This window comes from Lagenorhynchus albirostris, chromosome 16 (assembly GCF_949774975.1).
Source record: "Lagenorhynchus albirostris chromosome 16, mLagAlb1.1, whole genome shotgun sequence".
NCBI classification, from domain to species: Eukaryota; Metazoa; Chordata; class Mammalia; order Artiodactyla; family Delphinidae; genus Lagenorhynchus; species Lagenorhynchus albirostris.
The window spans coordinates 51,438,553-51,459,019 of record NC_083110.1 but is presented as its reverse complement, the minus strand read 5'-3'; the positions used below and the strand labels follow the sequence as shown (position 1 = coordinate 51,459,019).

Here is a 20,467-nt window from a genome sequence, read left to right as displayed (position 1 = left end):
CTGAGGATCTAGAAAAATAAAGGCCTCACTGGAACAGAAGATTAGGACCTTTATTTCTGAGACGTTAGATTTGATGTAACAGTATCAGAGAGACAGACAAATAATTTGAAACTTATTACATCATAACTGAATGGCCAGAGGTCAATCTCCTTAAGAAGTACATTTTGAAGCACATGGATGAAAAAAGAAATAAGGTATATTAGCTAGCACATATGCTATAATCATAAAAACCAAAATATAGTTTTCTTTCATATTAATTTTATTAGCAATTATAAAATAAAACCAGTTTATGAAAATAGTTCCCTTCTCAAGATATAGGAACTACAGTCTTTGCAAAATATACGCACCCATAATTGTTACAATACATATCCTTGTATATACCCTGGACATAATAAAAGTATTTAAGAGTCACACCCTGTAAAAGTTGGGAGAAGAAACATTTTCTCCAACTTTGGTCATATATTGTGACATTCAAGCACTTAAACCACACTGTTGAAATAAAACATGTCTCTAGTGTACAGGCCCAAAGGCATTTAACTTTCAAGGTCCCATAGGTTCTTTAATTGTGCAAGGTAAAGAACCAGGAGAGGGTTCCCTGAGAGTTCATTTACCTTATGTAGCTCAAGCAGTGGTTTACTTTCCGTACTTAATCATGGAACTAAAGGAGGGATCTTGGGCAGGTCCCCTCCCTAGCATCCCTAAACATGGAGCATGTCTCCTACAAGAGGACTCTAACCCTTGAGCCCTAAGACACTCTAATTCTATAATTATCTAACATACTTGCAAAATGATGCTTTTGCAACTCTAAACTCTAATATTGCAGATTAGGCTAAAGTTATAAAGATAGTGTGACTTTCCTAAATAGACCATTTAGGATTTATCTGGTGGGAAGCACTTGGGAAGATCAGCAAGCCAAAAATTTCCTCTTGGAACTACTGGAAAAGATCCTTTTCTCACCAAGGCATAAACCTCAGAAGCCCAAGTTCTTTCTTACTTCGGAAGAATTGTGATGAAACAGTGGGAAAGAGCCTATAATCTTTCAAATCTGTAGGCTTAAGATAAGAGCTCTGACACAGTAAGAGCTGGAGACCATTATAGCCTCACCAGTAAAGGGTTCACTGTGACAAAGAGCCATTTGCGTGTACTCTCTACTTCCTGATTAACCTCCCAAGGTTTCCTAAATATTACATTCTCTCTTTAACTGCAGAATACTGGCCTGATGAAGTTCCAGACATAAAATGTGTTTGAATTCATGATGTTAGTATCATGGTGCAGCACTGACACTTAATATCATACTGATATACTAGAATTTAACAGTGATTTTGTTTTCCTATTGAAGAAACTACAAAAATCAATCGACCATGGATTCACAGGTCTTTACATTTACTATATAACATGAAGCATTATTATATATAACTCCATAAGGGAAAAAGACTACAAAAATAAGTTTACTAGGATTACTGTATTTTAAAAAGTAATTTAAAAAAAATATACTCCAAAGTCTCCTAAGTATTTGGTTTAGAAGGTAAGAGAGGTATCTTAATAGGGTGAACCATAAGGAACTATGGTTTTTGTAAGTTAAAAAGGTAAAATCTCATCAATTTCTTATGGTTCAACCTAATAAAGCCCTGAGAAAATTTTATTTGGCATCACACCATAAATTCAAGGAGAATTTATAGAAAATCACATTTCTAGTATAGGGAAAACATTTCAGGATGGAAATGTGCACACTGGCCATGCCAAGATTTCTTTCTTATGATTTTTAAACACCTTAACTTAGAAAGTTAAGAAAAATTTAGTGCAGTTTCAAAAAAAACAGAGGACAATTAGACTTACAGAATGTAGCTACAGATGATAATGCCACTAAAACAGAACACTATTAGCCAAATTCGGTGATTTAAAGATTTTTTTTTAAGTTTATGTATGAAAATTTCAGCATTAGAGTGAAAAGGCACAAATATGGGTTAAAAGAATGACAATAATTTATAAAAGCCTTGAAAATAAGGCTAATTCATTTGTTTTATTAATACCATTAAGTAGGCACCTACTCCAGCTTTGGCCTCCTAAATGGGATTACATTTCAAATGAATTCTCAACACAACACTAATTATACAGCAGCATTATTATCAATAAGTTTCTTAGCCTCTACACTGCTAAAAGAGAATCTAAAATTTCTTCCCACCTATATCCCATCAGTACCAAAAATACACTTTTAAAAATTACATATATTTATACTTAAGAGTCATAAAAAATTGTGCAGTTTTTCTTCAACTAATGATGTGTTCTCTTACCAAATGCCACCCCAACAACCAAAGCCAAAACCAAAACCAAAAAATAACTGACACACACAAAAAATAATAATTGCTACACCCAACTGACTGGCTATCCTCAACTAATTAAAGACATACCATATTCAAAAATGGTAGCTTAACTATGAAATGTATATAGTCAGTGAAGTAAATGCAGATTTTCCAGGTGTGTATGCGGGTGGTATGTCTCAACTGGGTGATGGTGTACTTTAAAGAAATACACATTTCAGCAATGATGCTTTATTTGGAGCTCTGGTACCATTTACGAACGGCCGCTCCAATGCTACTGGCTACTACGCATAAGGAGCCACCCACTGTCCACCACGACGGCACATCATGAAAGAAAATAATCTGAAAGATAAAAGCGAAGACCACATCCATAGTCTTCATTAATGCTACTAGTCCTGCTTTTTCTATTTGAATGGCTTTTGCGAGAAACATCTGACCTCCCAAACCAAACAGCCCAATTAGTATGAGAAATAGCCTGTCCAACCCACAGTGCGGCAGACTCCACTCTCCTAATATAGAAAGGGCAACGATGCACTCGGTAAGGCCAGCTACTACATAATACCAAATGCTCAACATGTAGTCCACAGATGTCCCTATTTTCCTTAGGATAACTAAAGTAACGGCAGCAAACACAGCGTGTACAAGTGCTGCGAAAGCACCCTTCAGGTGAACTGAATAGTCTTTATCCGTCTCCACGACTTCGGAACCAAACAAAAATGGCGGCCTCACGATAAGGATCACTCCGGTGATTGTGAATGCAGTGAAGACAGCGTCCCAAGGGCTATACTTTTCCTTGAGAAATATGCAAGCAATTATAGATGTAAACACTGGACAGCTAAATGAGATAACCGTAGCGTCAGCGAGGGATGTTGACTGGTAGGCGTAGTATAAAAGGATCATGGCACTAGAACCAAGGACTCCTCTGAGAAGGAGGAAGATTCGTTGACCTTTGGGGCCTATAAACCCAGTTCTGTAAATTCAAAGGAAGGAATGCATATTAAATGAACTCGGTATTTGTTTTCAAATTACATTTTTAAATTAAGCATTATCTTAAAAGTCCTAACTATCAGAAAACAAGGCAATAGTAAATTAATTATGTCTACAACTATTATACACCTTTTAGAAAGTGTTTCCTAAATATAGCTAATGACATTAAAGTGTTCACAGTAGAATCAAAAATAGCACAAGAGAAATACATAAATAGTATAAGTCAGCAAATATAGATATTATTTTCCCTGGGTATAGGTACATGCCTGCAAAAAAGACAAAAAGGAAAATATACTGAAATGTTCATCATGGTTATACCTTAATAGGTGGACTCATAGGTAATTTTCCTTTCTATTTATTTTCCCCAAATTTTCTATAATGAAAAGTGTTATTTTTATAATAAATACAATTTCATTATTTAGCTGCCCTGTATAAGAAAACTTGGGAATGCGAGTGTGCATTCTCAATCTTAGTGAGTTTTTCTGTTACAGCTGAAAGCAATGCTAAAATTTATTTCAGCCATTGAATATGAGACAACTTTTCATTGTTCTCCTTAGGAAAAGAGTTAAAATACGCTGGAAAAGAAACTGTAGCATTCAGATAAATGTAACAACTGCTGCTCAAATGCTTTACACTGAAATATTTACGAAGCAGAGTACTTGTAAGTTCCTGGCTAGGTGCGGCTCACTGGTCTGTGCCAAAGCTGGCCTTTTTAGAGCAGCGTCTAGGCTTGATATAGGGAGCCCTTGGTCTCTGGAGTTAGAAATGAAAGTGTGGTCACCTTTGGTCCATACTTTGAGAGTTCTTCATGATAGTGAAACATAAAATGGGTCAAAACAGATTAATGCCAACAACTTAAGAAAATTCTTCTAAGTGCCTTCCTGCCAATACCTTTACTCCAAAATGGAGAGGATGATTGTGTTAGCATCAGTGGTCTGTTGCCACCTTTAGACATTTCTGAAGTCTTACCTACCATCGTTTCCTAAAATACTGTGACTTGTCCACACCTACACGGGAATTTCTGACAATATTTCTGATCTTAGAGGATTTTCACCTTTTTCACCAAAGACTTGGGATAAGGAGTGAAACTATTCTAAGTAAATCTGCACTGAGTTATAGATACAAAGAGACTTTGGTTGCAAGTGACTGAAGCTTTTAATCTGGAGTTTAAGCATCTTTACCCAAAAAGAAAAAGAGCCAGACAGCCACCAGGAACCCAACAGGCGCTCCTCCCAGGCGTCTAAGTACACGCGGGTCTGTAGAGGTTACAACAGTGTGGGGGAGGTATAATTTTCACCTGGGGAGGGTGTGTGTATGGGGTCCATGTAGAAGGGGAAGGGAGGCTGGGCGGGGAGAGAAGAGTAAGGATGGGGACTACAGTTTTCGTACAGGGTAGAGGACAAAGGATATCATTCCCTCCAGTTTACAGATGAGGACACTGAACAAGAAAAGAGCTAAAGAGGCCTTTCTCAAGATCCACTTTCCCCTTTCCCATGGCACCCTAGTGGGAAGACCTAAATATTATTACTGTAACCTTCTGTCTGCCCTGGTAGGAGAGCAGCCTGTTCTACTTAAAGAAACCTCTGACACTAGGAGACACTACTGTTTCCTCCTGTTTACTTTTTTCTTCCAAATACTAGTTACGCCAAAGGAAAGAGGGAGGGTGGTACAAGATGGGGGGAATTGTACAAGGAAAGCTTTGTTCTCAATATAGGGGGTGGTAAATAACTGAATCTCTTTCCCCTCCTTTGTTTGGGCATGTGGTTGGTGCTAATGAGAGCATCTTCTGTGGGTGGATCCTTGTGACTTCTCATTAATCTGAGCCAAAGGGTGTAGGGACTGGTAAAGCTATGAGAGGGATAAAGCAGAGTCTGTAGAGTAGATAATTTAAGCAGGTCAAAAGATTTACAAACATTTATTAATACCTTCTACTTTGCAGGTAAGAAATACTTACTTTCTGTATATTAAGCAAGGGATAATGATTAGCATTTGGAACACACATCGGAATGCACTAATTTCTACAGCGTGGATGTCTTGCACTTTTTTAACAAATAAAGAGCCCACTGAGAAGAGGAACGCAGACAATAATGTGTAAAACAAGCCAAGTCCAGGACAGGGTGCTTTCTTCTCAGCTTCTGAAAAAGATTAAATTCTGGTTAGTCCTTGCTTCCAAGGGTATGTTTAATCACTTTTACTTAGAAATTGAGAAAAATGGAACAATATTAATAGCTAACAGCCTACAAAAATTACCTCCTAAGCATATCCGTTCTCTGGATCTGAACCATTTTCCCCACGAAGAATAAAGAACCATAGACAAAGGGCAACAATTTAAACCTACCTTTTTAGAATGCAGTTCACCCTATAAAATGGATCTCTTTGTCTCACTGAAGACTCATCCCTCACTCCTAAAGTCAAAAGGAAGTAAAAAGCTTGCCAAGATGGTGAAAGAAATCTTTAAGAAATGCTTATCAAGATGGCTAGAGAAAAATGCTTCCAAGTGATATTTTATATCATCTCATTGGTGAACTCGGCTTTATGTAGAAAGTGTTCTTTTCTGGAAAACAGGTCCTAACTGTGTGATATGGCTACTTCTTGATTAGCTGACTTCCCCCACAAGCCTGTAAGCTCCTCCAGGGCTAAGATCTCAGCTGCCCTGTTCAGGCCTGGCCCATGGAAGAACCTGAATAAATAATTGCTGAAGGAAATAATATAAGAAAATTTCGTGGCAAGATGTATGGTCTAACACCACAGGCAAAAGCATAATCTGAGAAGGCTCTCTGTTTAGTTATTTTGAACAGTTAAGGAGATCTTAAAGTTTTCACGGTTTACGACTTATCTTCCATTTAGGACATAAACTCTTTGAGGCCAGGGGCTAGGTTACCTATCCCTCTGACTTAGTACTTAAAAGTGCTTAAAAATTAAAAAAAAAACAAAAAACAGGACTGCCATCTAATTCTTGGTTTGATTTGAACCAGGAAACTTCTGCTTTCTCCAGGGCATCAAGTATTCAATCCATTAATGACAGTCTGTAGGAGCAGCCACTGCCTCTGTCTTAAACAGCTGCCTAAGACAGGAGTAGAACCTGCTTTCAATCTCACCCCCATCATTCAGAGGACAGCAAAATGCAACAGGGTAAGCAGAGAACTTAAAAGATAGGCCACAAAAAAAAAAAAAAAAAAAAGATAGGCCACACACTGAGGAATATTTTTTTTTCTTTTTTGAAACGAACACAAAAACAAGGACAGAATAGGAAGGAAACACAGTACTGGCCCTTGTTAGTTAAGAGCATAGCAGAGGTGAAGGATGTGTAGGCACATGCAATTTGTAGTAAAACAAGGATTATCATTCCAATCTAGGAATTTACAATGGGTTACTCAGCCATAAAACAGTATTGCACAAAGTTTGTTTGTTTTAATGCCCTTTTCTGATAAACACAAACACCAGGTAATACATTTCAACATCCTCATGTTAATTAGATACCTTTGCCCACAAGTGACAAACAGTTTGCAAAGTGGGACCAAACTCTGATGATGCACAATCTTCCCGGGGGTACACTACAGCCCTTGTAGTAAAAGATGCCATTCTGGTCAGTGGTCTCCACCTTTTCCTGTTCTAGGTGTACTGCTGAAGAGAATGACTTGGAGCTAGCAGTCATCACATAATAGGTTATCCATTATAAGTACCCGAATCCTCCACGTTGTGTTCTATATCTATGTGCTCAGATACTGTAGGAACCAAACTGCACATACCCACTCAGCCCATGAGAAGGAAGCTTTAGAAGACTTCCAAGTTAAGCACCACAAAATACATGTATTGGCTCTGGTCAGCCTTAGAGGTCAGTTTCTGAAATTTCAGAATTCAGGTCCAAATAAAATAGTTTTCTTTCTATAAATTTATTTATTTTTTATTTTTGGCTGTGTTGAGTCTTCATTGCTGTGCGCAGGCTTTCTCTAGTTGCGGTGAGCAGGGGCTACTCTGTGTTGCGGTGTGCAGGCTTCTCATTGCGGTGGCTTCTCTTGTTGCGGAGCACAGGGTCTAGGCACATGGGCTTCAGTAGTTGTGGCTCGCGGGCTCTAGAGCACAGGCTCAGTAGTTGTGGTGCACGGGCTAGGTTGCTCTGCAGCAGGTGGGATCTTCCCGGACCAGGGCTCGAACCTGTGTCCCCTGCATGGGCAGGTGTATTCTTAACCACTGTGCCACCAGGGAAGCCCCAAAATAGTTTTTCTTAAAAGAAACCCAATCCTTACATAGAAACTACACCCTCAGAAAGAACAGAATAGGAAGATCGAGGACAGAAAACATCTCCCTGGTCTATATTTCAAGGATCTTCTCCAACCTAAACTTTTAAAATTTTCTCCAGGAATATTTTAACTTAACATGATATTTTAACTCTTTTAAAACTTTAAGTTACAAGGTCTAGTTTAACTTGATTATTTGTTATAAGACTGAGGACTGGTTCTCCTCAGGCAGACCTCAGTCTCTTACAGAATAGTAATTTCAATTCTCTCTGTCAAAGGAGATGGACAAGAGAGTAGCATAATCCAAAGAGGCATCTGCCTATGTAATATGCTTCCATGACCATATTCCACTGAAAACATATCTAATAATTTGGCAACTCTAAATAATTCAAGTTAAGTAAGTGGCCACAGTGCGATTTCCTGAGTCAGAAGAAAACTGAAAAGTTGCTCACTTTCTCTATCCTCTGCTTTAAACTGGTGATTCACTACCCAGGTTGGGAATTAGAATCAACTGAGGAACTTTTAAAACTTCAATGCCAGCCCTACCCTAGACCCACTGAAATAGGACCTCGGTCACTGTAAAAAGCTCTACTGGTTTCAGGGCCACTGCTACCCTAAGGAACTCACTCCTTCCAGGGGGATGTGAGGCACAGACTTAAGACAACTTCTTCTCCTTGCTTCAGTCTAAGACCCACACTGTCCCTCAAGAAAATAAACAGATGTCTTAGGATAGCTGTGTGCTGTCTGGGAAGGTTATCCAAGAATGTAAGAAAAATGGGTAACAGTTTCAACCTGAACTTGAAAATGAACTTTCTTGAGATAACCAATTGGGTTAAGAAGCTAAAATGATACTGTCACAAAGTTCAATGACCACAGTACGGTGGTGGGGGGGGGTGTTAAAGTGTTTCTATGGCAATCCCGTTTTTGGAATATTATCTGGTCACTTTATCTAAGTCTTATTATTAGCAACTTTCTTTGAAATTAAAAGACCCCTCAAGATTCTTAGGTGCAGCTGCTTACGTAGGTTTTGCCACCTTCTGCCTGAAGTATGCCTCTTTGGTTCACAAACGGGAATCATTTAAAAGTTTGCAAGGACTAACTCAGCAGTCCATCGTAACAACATTCAGCCATAGGATGCTAAGATGAGAAACTGACTTCTTCAAAGCTGCACATCTGGTCAGCTCAGCTGAAGGTAACCCTTACATAAATGATCAGAAACCTGATCATTTCTCTTAGCATTAAGGACAAAAATGCAGCAAGAACCATCTCCCTGGGGTTTGTCTCTCCACAAAATGTGTGAATTTTCTGACTCTCAAGAAGTGCAGACAGAAAGCGGGATCGGCTAAGAGACATAGAAATCCCAGGTCACACTTACGGGAGGTGATCCAGAGGATGAGGTGGTGCAGACTGTGTAATTTTGTCTTGAAAGGACATCTGCCTATTTCTCTTTTCTTTGAGGAAGCTGCTCCAGGTGGGTGGTGGAGTTTAAGGAGGAATGTGCTTGGGGCTAGGAGAAAGGGCTCTGGGCTGGGTCGCTAGCAAACTGGGATCCTATCCCTGGTGCTGCCCAGACCTGTGAAGTGTCTCATCCACACATGCTAGATCTTCGAAAAAACAAAACAAAACAAAAAAACCATCCCAAAGCCCTCACCTTCCCAGGCCTCAATTTCATCATTTGTGAAAGGAAGACATTGAACAAGATAAAGGCTTTCTCACACGGGGTCCCTGGCTTTGGAGGCGGGTCCGTGAACCTCTTACCCGTGTTTGTAAGATTGTGCCTCTGTCTCATTTTGCATCAGTTGCTACAAATTCCTTGTAACTCAAAAAGGTTAAAGAACCAGTAGTAGTCCCACTCAACTCTGCCTTCCCAAGATTCTAAAACTCTGAGACAAACGTTTTTCTAGACTCGATGCTTTTCAACTTCCTCTTCAAGCAACACCGTTTACATTGAGATCAGTTTTCTTGCTTAGCTTCCTCCCAACCTCGGCCAGCTGCGGGATGGCCTTTCTCCCTGACTCCCAATCTCGGGCAGGGCGCACCGAATGGCAATCTGACTCCATGATCCTGTCCGCAACACTTTAATCAGTTTAATTATAAGAACAGTTTCAGAATCCCAAATGGGTTCCAAAACAATCAGAAACTTTCTCCGCTCTTCCCGCCGACGGGGGCGCGGGGGGCTTCTGCTTTACAGCCCGCACCCCCCCCCGCCCCCAGGTGACAGCACGAGGGTGTTCTCGAGCTCCGAGCAGGGTGGGAAGGGGGGGGCGCGGTCCACACGGGGCCCCCGGCCGGCGGCTGCGGGGACCCCCACCGCTGGCGCCCGCCCGGTCCCCCACGGGCGAGACCCGCACCAGGGTCCGTGCGCCGCACTCACCCTGCTCCGCGCGCGAGCCGCACGGCAAGGAAGGACACTGCCAGCACCCACCGGGGCCGGGCGTCTCCGCTACCTCGGTGGCCGCCGACTCTTGCCTGGAGCCCGGGGGCGGGATGTCCACCAGCGGCAGCCCGGACTCCAGCCGCTTGGCGGCCCCAGTGTCGTCCACGGGCCGCATCGCCCAGCCGGCGATCTCCCCGCGGCCACCGCGGCGTCTGGCGCCGGCAGCCGCGGCTCCACTGCTCCGCTCTTCCGGCCCGCGGAGGTGGCGGTGCGGCGCATGCGCGTGCGGCCCTTTCGCCTCCCCACCCCCTCCACGGGGAACCGCGCTCGTCCTCTGCTACCCTCTCACCTTCAGGTCCCCGAGGGGAGGGCCGGTCGCCTCCCAGGTCAGCTGCGGTGCCCGGGCCTGGCCCCAAGGCGTCCACCCCTCTGCTGCAGGCTGGCTAGACTGGCGAGCGTCTTGGAATCATCCTTCCCAAGGCACACTAGACCTCTTTCTGTCATTGCGAAAGGAGGCAGGGACCCCCGCGGGTCGTGTAATCTTCTCTTAGGGCGGCCAGTCGGGAGGTTAGGGGAGTGTGCATTTATTTCTCCGTGTGGCGCCGCATTCAGCACCTCTAGGACACCTGAAGACCTTGCCAAGCACTGTGCCTGTCTTTGAAGGATCGTGGGTTTTACCTCTGTTTTCTGTCGTTGCCACTTATCCAAGGAGAGTAGAATTTTACTGGTTTTAGGTTTTTAAAAAAAAAGATTAGCACGTAACCATACGGCATATGTATCTATAAGACTGGGGCAGAACCCATTTATATGTTTTTTGTAACCCTAGGCATTCATTATTGATCTTTATTGTCTGTATTTCTGTCTGCCCATCTCTTTTCCTTCCTCATTTACTTCATCCTCCCTCCCTCCCTCCCTCCCTTCCTTCCTTCCTGTTGTCAACCAAGTCATCCTAATTCGGTTAGAAATAAAATTCCAATAACCTGATATAACTGCACCTGGTAAAATCAAAGATTTATGTCATTTGGCCCTAGGATTCACTAATACCCTCTTTATGTTTACGTAATTCTTTTTTCATCTCTTTGTTTGCTTCAAATGTGAAAAGAGAGTCTCTGGGCAAGGATGAACCTGTCTAAACTGTTCTAGGTCCAAGTTCAAGCAGGTTACTATACAAGAGAATGAGGTTTGCTTTTACTTAGATATTTGCACAAAGGGATCCACAGCTGAACAATATTGGACTTGAAATCAGGAGTCCTGGGTTTTGGCTCTGATTCTGTCACGGGGTGCGTGACCTCGGACAATCACCACCGTGCTACCTGAAGCCAGCCTTGGTTACTTCATTTAATTGACAGAGATAAAGTATTTCCCTTCCTACTTTGCAGAGTTGTTGTGCAACTAAAGTGCAATGATGTGGGCAACAGCACCGAGTCACCCGAAAAGCACTTTACTGGGAAAGCAAGGTGTATTTTTAAGTAGGGAAAACATATAATTTATCCTCCAAACTGGGACTTTTTTTCTTTACAGTAAAAAGGGGAACTCGTTTAAAAATTATGCAGGGCAGTAGGCACAAACTGGTACTGCCCTAGGCAAACTGGGACAAATGGCCATCTGAATTCTAACTTAATTAACATATACCTTTGCCTTGTTCTTAAAAAGAGTTTAAGGCTGCTTGCAAAAATCTGTACACCTGATTTTATTGGTGGTTGTAAAAGTGTTTTGGTGGGGAAATTGTAGGGAGGGGTGGTGAGGGTGGTAGCTCATGGTTATGAAGGAAGAACCAAGAAGCTCCTCCAAACATCTAGAAATCAAGTGCAATTTCACAGTTGCATTCTGAGATTTAGATGTGCAGAGCATCTGAAGAGCCCATGAGATGTTGTGATTTATAAGAAATATGTATTTGGCCACATTCAGATAACCAAAATATATTTCTCACATATATTTGATCTTCACCCTGGGTTCCTGGCTCATAGCTCTCAAAATCCTTGGAATTTCCTGAGCAGTAAGAGCAATGGGAACATGTTTTGTTATAATATTTGGGTTCTCGTCCTCATGTCCTGAAATGGCTTCTGAGCCTTAGAGGTGAAACAGATGTCTTGTTATTCATAACAAGCTTCTTTCCACCACAACTGGGTTTAAGTTAAATGGGGTAACTTTTAAAAAGCACCTAAGGATGGGGGCCCGTTGCCAGGGCAACCAACCCCGGGATTAGAGGGTTAGCACTTTCAGTCCCACCCTCCACTCTCCACTCTCCACTCTCCACTCCTGGGAGGGGGGAGGGGCTAGGGGCTGGAGATTGAGTTCAATCAGCAATGGCCAGTGATTTAATCAATCATGCCTATGTAATGAAGCCTTCATAAAAAACCCAAAAGGTGGGGTTCGGAGAGCTTCTGGGTTGGTGAACATGTGGAGGTGCTGGGAGAGTGGTGTGGCCAGAGAGGGCATGGAAACTCAGCATTCTTTCCCTATACCTTGCCTTATACATCTATTCTATCTGGTTGTTCCTGGTTATATCTTTTTATAATAAACTGGTGATCTAATAAGCAAAATGCTTCTCCTCGTTCTGTGAACTGCTCTAGCAAATTAATCAAACCCGCAGAGGGGGTCATGGGAACCTCTGATTTATAGCCAGTTGGTCAGAGGTACAGATAACAACCTGGACTTGCAACTAGCATCTGAAGCCCAGGAAGGGAGACCTTGGAACCTCCAGTTTATAGCAGGTTGGTCAGAAGCACAGGTGATAACGTGGGCTTGTGACTGGCATTTGAAGGCACGGGGGCAGTTGTGTAGGACTGAGTCTTTAACCTGTGGGATTTACCTGTGCTATCTCCAGGTGACTAGTGTTAGAATTGAGTCGAATTGTAGGACACCAAGCTGGTGTCCAGAGAACTGTTGTTGGTGTGGGGGGAACCTCCACCCCACCATGGTGGAATTGGGTCCCGGAACACTTAATCTCTCTCTGGAAGTGATGAAGATGCTGGTTAGGAAGTGAAAGGAAGAAAGAATTGGATGAGTTGATCAAGAAGTACCTTAACTACTTCACTTTGGTCACCATCCTCAAAAAGGGAAAAGAGAAAGAGAAGAAAATAGGTACCATACCAATGTTGACTAAGGTGACAAAAGGGTAATGGAATGATTTTGGTCTTGGAGTTTATTCATTTAACTTCCTTTCCTTCTGCTGCTGACCTTGACATATGAATGATATCAGTTACAGTCATTCTTGTTTGCTAAACAAACAAGAGCCATGTAAACTTAAAAAGCTACTGGTAAGAAAAGTATAGATCAGACTAGAAGTAAGAAGACAAAGCTCTGTTGCAGCCCCACCCAGCAGAGGCTTGGAGTGGTTAAGTTCTTCTTTGAACACTGTTATTTCAAGGCTCCGGTGACACTGACATTGAGCTGGTGAGAGATGGATTTCCCCTATAATATGAAGGGTGGGGTAGAAATCTTTACTGTCGGGGAGACCAGCTCAGCCCATTGCAGTGGTCTAGGTGAGATTTTGACCTCAAGGGAGAGGAGGCAGGAAGGAAAGATAGATTCTGAGTTAGATAAGGATGGAATGCACAGAATAAGTTGACTAGATGTGAAAGAGCGTTGCTTCTGTATGCAAAATCATGCAGTGTTCCAACTGAAATTCTTCTGTTCGAAGGAATTCAATCTTCCAGTGAAAACAGGAGCTCTCGACATGATGCCAGCTAGCCACGGTGGTGGTGGCACCCCTATAGTTCTGGTGTCAAGAAGAAAGAAGGAAGATGAAAGTAGAAGAGAGGTGGGCTCTAGCTGTCCCATTAACAAGTGAGAGTCCACAGTCCTCATAATACCAGTGGTGGCAAACAGAGACCTTCAGCAACTGCAGGAGTTCAACTCCTGAATTCCACTATGGTTTGAATGTCAGGGATGTTCTTAAGTGAGACATTTGTAAATCAAGAGCTCTTTTCCTGGTATGTCTACCTGCTGCCTACCAGGCTGGTATCTCGGTACTGATTTGAAAGACTGCACATTTTTCCTCCAAAAAAGTTAGCTTCTTATTCTTTTAACTAATGCAACTTATGATTTGGAAAATGGCAGCTTGTTCCAAGGAGTGAGGTTCAGTGTTTTTGTTTTGGGGAAAATGAGTACTGTGGAACATAAGATCATAATTCTAAATGCCTTGGTGAATGAAAGAGAGAGCAAGCAAAAGAGAGGTGTTTTAGTAGAATTGTAGGATAGTACATTAGAGAGGCAAAATACACTGTTTCAATAGACGATAAAGAACTGACTCTGGAAATATACCAGGAAGGAAAATGCCAGGGTTGGTTCTTCAAAAAAATTAAACATAGAATTATGTTACAAGCCAGCAATTTCACTTCTGGGTATATACTCAGAAGAATTGAAAGCAAAGAATTGAACAGATATTTGTACACCAACGTTCATAACAGCATTATTCACAATAGCCAAAAGATGGAAACAACCCACAGATCCATCAATGGATGAATGGATAAAGAAAATGTGGTATATACATGCAATGGAATAGTATTCAGGCTTAAAAAAGGAATGAGGGCTTCCCTGGTGGCGCAGTGGTTGAGAGTCCGCCTGCCGATGCAGGGGACACGGGTTCGTGCCCTGGTCCGGGAAGATCCCACATGCCGCAGAGCGGCTGGGCCCGTGAGCCATGGCTGCTGAGGCTGTGCGTCCGGAGCCTATGCTCTGCAACGGGAGAGGCCACAACAGTGAGACGGTTGCGTACTGCAAAAAAAAAAAAAAAAAAAAAAAAAGGGAATGAAATTCTGACACATACTACATGGATGAAACTTGAAAACATGCTAAGTGAAATAAGCCAAACCTAGAAGGGAAAATACTGTATGATTCCTTATATGAGGGACCTAGAATAGTCAAATTTCTAGAGACAGAAAATAGAATGGTAGTTGCCAGGAGCTAAGGGGAGGAGGGAAAGAGGGGTTATTGTTTAGTGGGTACAGTGTCAGCCTGGGATGATGAAAAGAGTCCTGTGATGGGTCGTGGTGATTGTTGTACAGCAATGTGAATTCATCTAATGCCACTGAACTGCCCACTTAAAAATGGCTAAAGTGGTAAATTTTATGTTATATATATTTACCACTATTTTAAAAAGTTAAAAATATGCCAGGGAAAACCAGGGTTTTCAGTAGACAGCTAAAAAAAACAGCAATGTAAATCCAAAGTTGAAGTAAACCCGGGTCTGCATACAAACTGAGGCATACAAGATATTTTCCCCAGCCCTGGCCATACCCTCTCTTAAGTTCTGGCTCATAATTATACAGAGGTAACAACTCATTAAAAAAAAAAAAAAAGGAAATAATAAGAGGAAGAGAGGTAGCATGGTATTGCATATTCCAGGCTTCTGAAACTTTTCCATCCAAGTATCCCTCACAGCTAAGAAGTGGGAACTTGGAACTCTAATTTCTGGAGACAGAATTTAAAGCCCCAGAAATGGGAAGTTTCTTTGAAGTTCTGTGTCCCATCTTCAAAATTTATGCCAAGTTTCTATTCTATTCCCTAATATATTTATGTTTACCTTAGTATCATTTTTTCATGTAACTCATTCAACTAATATTGTTTCAGTGCCTACCCCTGACCGTTCACAATTCCTAGCAGGGGTAGAGTGGGGGACAAAAGAAGCAAGGCTGCATTTCTCCTAGGGATGCAGTGGGGGGTGATGGAGGAGTGAAAAAGGACGCCAGCATGACCCAGAATCAGGCAAAACCTGTGCCCAGCTATGTGAATTTTGTTTAGTTTCCTGCTCCCTCCCCGTTGGACACACTGGCCAGGGAGTCAGAACAGTGCTCTGTGTGGTTGTGCGAGTCTGGACGCATGCGCTGGGCTCTCTTCATCTCCGTTTCCTCTGCTCAGAAGTCACGGGGCTGGATCCCCAAGCCGTCACTATTGGGCAGAGGGGAGCCCTGCAGGCCTTAACATGGTCGGGACTTTCTCCAGCCATCCCTTGCTTTACTACTCTCCTCTGTTCCCACGCTGCAAAGGATAGCTCCCGTATAAATGATTTCTGGGGCTCCAGGGAACCTGTTTCCTCCTGAGGGAACTTGCTTTCTGTTTATGGATTATCTGAGAGTGAGGATGTCTGAACTTTAAACTTGGCTGTATATGATTAAAGTACAGCATAATCCACTTTACTCCCAAGTCTGTTATCATTTGGGATTTGGATTCCACCCAGCTCTCTTAAATAATTACTCTGAATGCTCAAAATACACCAAGCGCTATTAAATGCATCATTACATTTAATCTCAGGTGAACTCTATCAGACAGTTTAGCAGAATAACTGAAAGCAGGGCTCTGGAGTCAGACCGCCTGGCTACCCTCCTGGCTGCCTTACTTTTCAGCTGTGCGACTTCAGACAAGTGACTTAGCCGCCTCCCTCTGAGCCACTGTTTTCACATCTATAGACAGGGATAGTAATAGTATCCAGCTGCTATGAGAATGAAATGAGGTAATGACATGTAGAACACCAGAGAGCAAGTACTTTTTTAAAAAGGTGAGCATATTATTACCCTCATTTTACAGAAGAGAAAATCGAGGCTCAGAGATGTTAAACAACTTGCCAAAGTCACGCTGATAGGGAAGGGCAGAGGTAGAATTGGAACCCAGGACATCAGAAGTTGAAGTCCATGATCCAGACGATTACTCATCCAGAAGACAATTACCAGGATTGCTGGCTTCCAAGAGGACCTCATTAGAGCACAGTTTCTTTCACTTTATATCCTGGCTTTGACCTTAAGGCCATTACTGTGGCAACATTCCACGACTACATTCTACACTACAGTGATGCTCTGTGGCTTGTCTCTCTAGCTCATGGTGTCTCCATAGCATCTTAACTTTCCCAATAATGGAATTTAATGGGAAAAGAGAAATAGAGCAGACAGCAAGAGAGTGGAGGAAAAATAGTAGAGTGCCCCAGACAGGCAGAGGATTCAGGAAGGGACTGAAATCAGGTCTGTGTTACTTGTGGGGACCTATTCACTTTGCAAATTGCCTATGAACAACCCCTCACCCCTGCCCTGAGGGTTCTAGCTAAGACCCCAGCTTTGGACAACAGAAGTGAATTAGGAAGAGAGCAGAGCTGTGGACCCTGGAGTATGATAATGAGATTATCATTATGCATGAGATAATAGGTTGGCTTTGGTTAATTTTTTTTTTTCGGGTACGTGGGCCTCTCACTGTTGTGGCCTCTCCCATTGCAGAGCACAGGCTCCGGACGCGCAGGCTCAACGGCCATGGCTCACGGGCCCAGCCGCTCCGTGGCATGTGGGATCTTCCCAGACCAGAGCACGAACCCGTGTCCCCTGCATCGGCAGGAGGACTCTCAACCACTGCGCCACCAGGGAAGCCCTTTGGTTAATATTATTATAAAAATTGCTTTGCTTTAGAGCATTTTAATTTTTAATAATATGAATCCTCAAGGGAGGGAGAATTAGGCAAAGGGTCAGACATCAGGGACTTCCAATATTAAACCATAAAGCATTATTTACTTTACAGACAAACAGACGTATGGACACACACACACAGAGTTCTTGGCAAGTATAACCTTACGGAGACCAGCACTGGTTTTTCTGGAGCATTAGCAGTTTCTCCCTCAGTGGTGGTAAGGATGGGAAGCACCCAAGAAGTTCCACTTTTACACAAATCCAGGTATATTTGTTTAACCTTTCTCCTTGCTCCATATGTACATTTTACATTATAAAACTAGGTTTTGAAATTTCATGCAATATTTAATGCATGATAAAATTTTTGATAGTACAAAAGGGTACACAATGAATAATAAAAACTTTTCTCTCTTCCCTCAACCCCACTTCACAGAGGCAATCACTGTAAACAATTTATGTTTGTAACTCTTCTAGTGATTGCCTTTATCACTAGAAATGATTTCAGCTTTTCACCATTGAGTATATTAGCTATGGGCTTATCATATATGATCTTTATTATGTTGAGGTATGTTCCCTTTATACCCACCTTGTTGAGATTTGATCATAAATTGAGGTCAAAGTTTTTCAAAAGATTTTTTCTGCATCTATTGAGATGATCATATGATTTTTATTCTTCAGTTTGTTACTGTGGTGTATCACACTGATTGACTTGTAGATATTGACCTATCCTGGCATCCCTGGGATAAATCCCACTTGATCATGGTGTACAATCTTATTAATGTATTGTTGAATTCCGTTTGCTAATATTTTGTTGAGGATTTTTGCATCTATGTTCATCAGTGATATTGGTCTGTAATTTTTTTGTGTGTGATATCATTGTCTGGTTTTGGTATTAGGATGATGGTGGCTTAGTAGAATAGTTCAGAAGTGTTCTTTCCTCTGCAATTTTTTGGAATAGTTTGAGAAGGATAGATGTTAACTCTTCTCTAAATGTTTGGTAGAATTCACCTGATTTTTTTTTCTTTATTTATCTTTTGGCTGTATCGGGTCTTAGTAGCAGCACAAGGGATCTTCGTTGAGGCACGCGGGATCTTCGTTGCAGTGCAGTCTTCTCTCTAGTTTTGGAGTGTGGGTTTTCTCTCTCTAGTTGTGGCATGTGGACTCCAGGGTGTGTGGGCTCTGTAGTTGCGGCACGTGGGGTCCAGAGTGCATGGGCTCTGTAGTTTGCAGCACACTGGCTCTCTCATTGAGGTGCACAAGCTCAGTAGTTGTGGCGTGTGGGCTTAGTTGCCCCATGGCATGTGGGATCTTCGTTCCCTGACCAGGGATCAAATCTGTGTCCCCTGCACTGGAAGGCAGATTCTTTACCACTGGACCAACAGGGAGGTCCTAGAATTCACTTGTGATGCCATCTTTTCTTGGACTTTTTGTTTATTGGGAGTTTTTTTTAAAAAATTAATTAATTTATTTTTTGGCTGCGTTGGGTCTTTGTTGCTGCATGCAGGCTTTCTCTAGTTGCTGTGAGCGGGGGCTACTCTTCATTGCGGGGTGCAGGCTTCTCATTGCGGTGGCTTCTCTTGTGGCGGAGCACGGGCTCTGGGCATGCAAGCTTCAGTAGTTGCAGCATGTAGGCTCAGTAGTTATGGCTCATGGGCTTTAGAGCACAGGCTCAGTAGTTGTGGCGCACGAGCTTAGCTGCTCTGCGGCATGTGGGGTCTTTGCAGACGAGGTATCAAACCCGTGTCCCCTGCATTGGCAGGTGGATTTTTAACCACTGCACCAGCATGGAAGTCCTGGGAATTGTTTTTTAAATCACTGATTCAATTTCACTGTTGGTAATTGGTCTGTTCATATTTTCCATTTCTTCTTGGTTCAGAATCTCTTGGGAGATTCCTAGGAACTTGTCTATTTTTCCTAGTTATTCACTTTATTGTCAAATAATTGTTTGCAGTAACCACTTTTGATCCTTCTAATTTCTGTGGTATCGGTTGTAACTTCTCCCTTTTCATTTCTGCCTTATTGATTTGGGCCCTCTATCTTTTTTTTCTTGATGAGTCTGGCTGAAAGTTAATCGATTTTGTTTATCTTTTCAAGGAACCAGCTCTTAGCTTCATTGATATTTTCTATTGCTTTTTAATCTCTATTTCATTTATTTTTGCTCTGATCTTTATGATTCATTTCCTTCTACTAACTTTGAGTTTTGTTTTTCTTTTTCCAGTTCCTTTAGGTGTAAGGTTAGGTTCTTAGAGATTTTTCTTGTTTCCTGAGGTAGGCTTGTATTACTATAAACTTCCCTGTTAGAACTACTTTTGCTGCATCCCACAGATTTTGGATTGTTGTGTTTTCATTTTCATTTTCTCCAGGTATTTTTTAATTTCTCTTCTAATTTCTTCAGTGATCTACTGGCTGTTCAGTAGCATATTGTTTAGCCTCCACATGTTTGTGGGTTTTGCAGTTTTTTTCTTGTAATTCAGCACCAGTGTCCAAGTGGTAGAATGAGCTCCCAAGAATTGCTGCCACCAGTGTCTGTGGCCCCAGGGTGAGCTCCAGGTGCCTTCTGCTTCTCTGGGAGATTCTCCAAGATCAGCAGCTGGGTCTCACCCAGGCTTCTTTCAAATTACTACTTCTGTCCTGCGTCTTGGAGTATGTGAGATTTTGTATGCTCGTCTTGGAGTATGTGAGATTTTGTATGCCCCCTCTAGGAGTGGAGTCTCTATTTCCCATAGTTCTCTGAGTCTCCCAAAAGTAAGCCCTGCTGGCCTTCAAAGTCAAACCTACTAGGGGCTTTTCTTCCCAGTACAGGACCCCCGGACTGAGGATCCCAATGTGGGGTTCAGACACCTTGCTCCTTGGGGAGAACCTCTGTAATTGTAATTACCCTCCCCTTTGTGGGTGCCTATCAGGGGTAGGAGTCATGACTATACCAGGACTCCGCCCCTCCTACCCATCTGTTGTGGTTCCTTCTTTATATCTTTAGTCGTAGAAAATCTTTTTCTGTTAGATGCCGGTCTTTCTCATCAACAGTTGCTCTGTAAATGGTTGTAATTTTTTTTTTTTTTTTTTTTTGCGGTACGCGGGCCTCTCACTGTTGTGGCCTCTCCCGTTGCGGAGCACAGGCTCCGGACGCGCAGGCTCAGCGGCCATGGCTCACGGGCCCAG

General features: G+C 42.4%; 1 protein-coding gene across 5 annotated transcripts; it reads right to left on the bottom strand.

The window, feature by feature from the left end:
- Window positions 1–205: 205 nt before the first annotated feature.
- SLC35G1 (solute carrier family 35 member G1) lies at window positions 206–10,165 on the bottom strand. 5 transcript variants are annotated; one of them, XM_060126564.1, is made up of 4 exons: window positions 9,918–10,051; window positions 6,786–7,469; window positions 5,260–5,440; window positions 206–3,288 (listed from the first exon to the last, which is right to left on the bottom strand). In XM_060126564.1, the coding sequence occupies exons 2-4, from the start codon at window positions 6,958–6,960 to the stop codon at window positions 2,550–2,552; spliced, it is 1,095 nt and encodes a 364-aa protein (XP_059982547.1). In that variant the 5' UTR covers window positions 6,961–7,469; window positions 9,918–10,051; the 3' UTR covers window positions 206–2,549. The 5 variants fall into 5 exon arrangements, with proteins under 5 accessions (XP_059982547.1, XP_059982549.1, XP_059982546.1 ...); XM_060126566.1 differs by having other exon boundaries at window positions 9,969–10,032; XM_060126563.1 differs by lacking the exon at window positions 6,786–7,469 and having other exon boundaries at window positions 207–3,288; window positions 9,918–10,165.
- Window positions 10,166–20,467: the final 10,302 nt, after the last annotated feature.

Coding starts and splice junctions, on each gene's coding strand:
- SLC35G1 (XM_060126563.1), bottom strand. CDS start 10,095: ATGCGGCCCGTGGACGACACTGGGGCCGCCAAGCGGCTGGAGTCCGGG. Junction 5,441..9,917: donor CGGCTCGCGCGCGGAGCAGG/GTGAGTGCGGCG, acceptor AATCTTTTTCAG/AAGCTGAGAAGAAAGCACCC. Junction 3,289..5,259: donor CCTTGCTTAATATACAGAAA/GTAAGTATTTCT, acceptor TTGAATTTACAG/AACTGGGTTTATAGGCCCCA.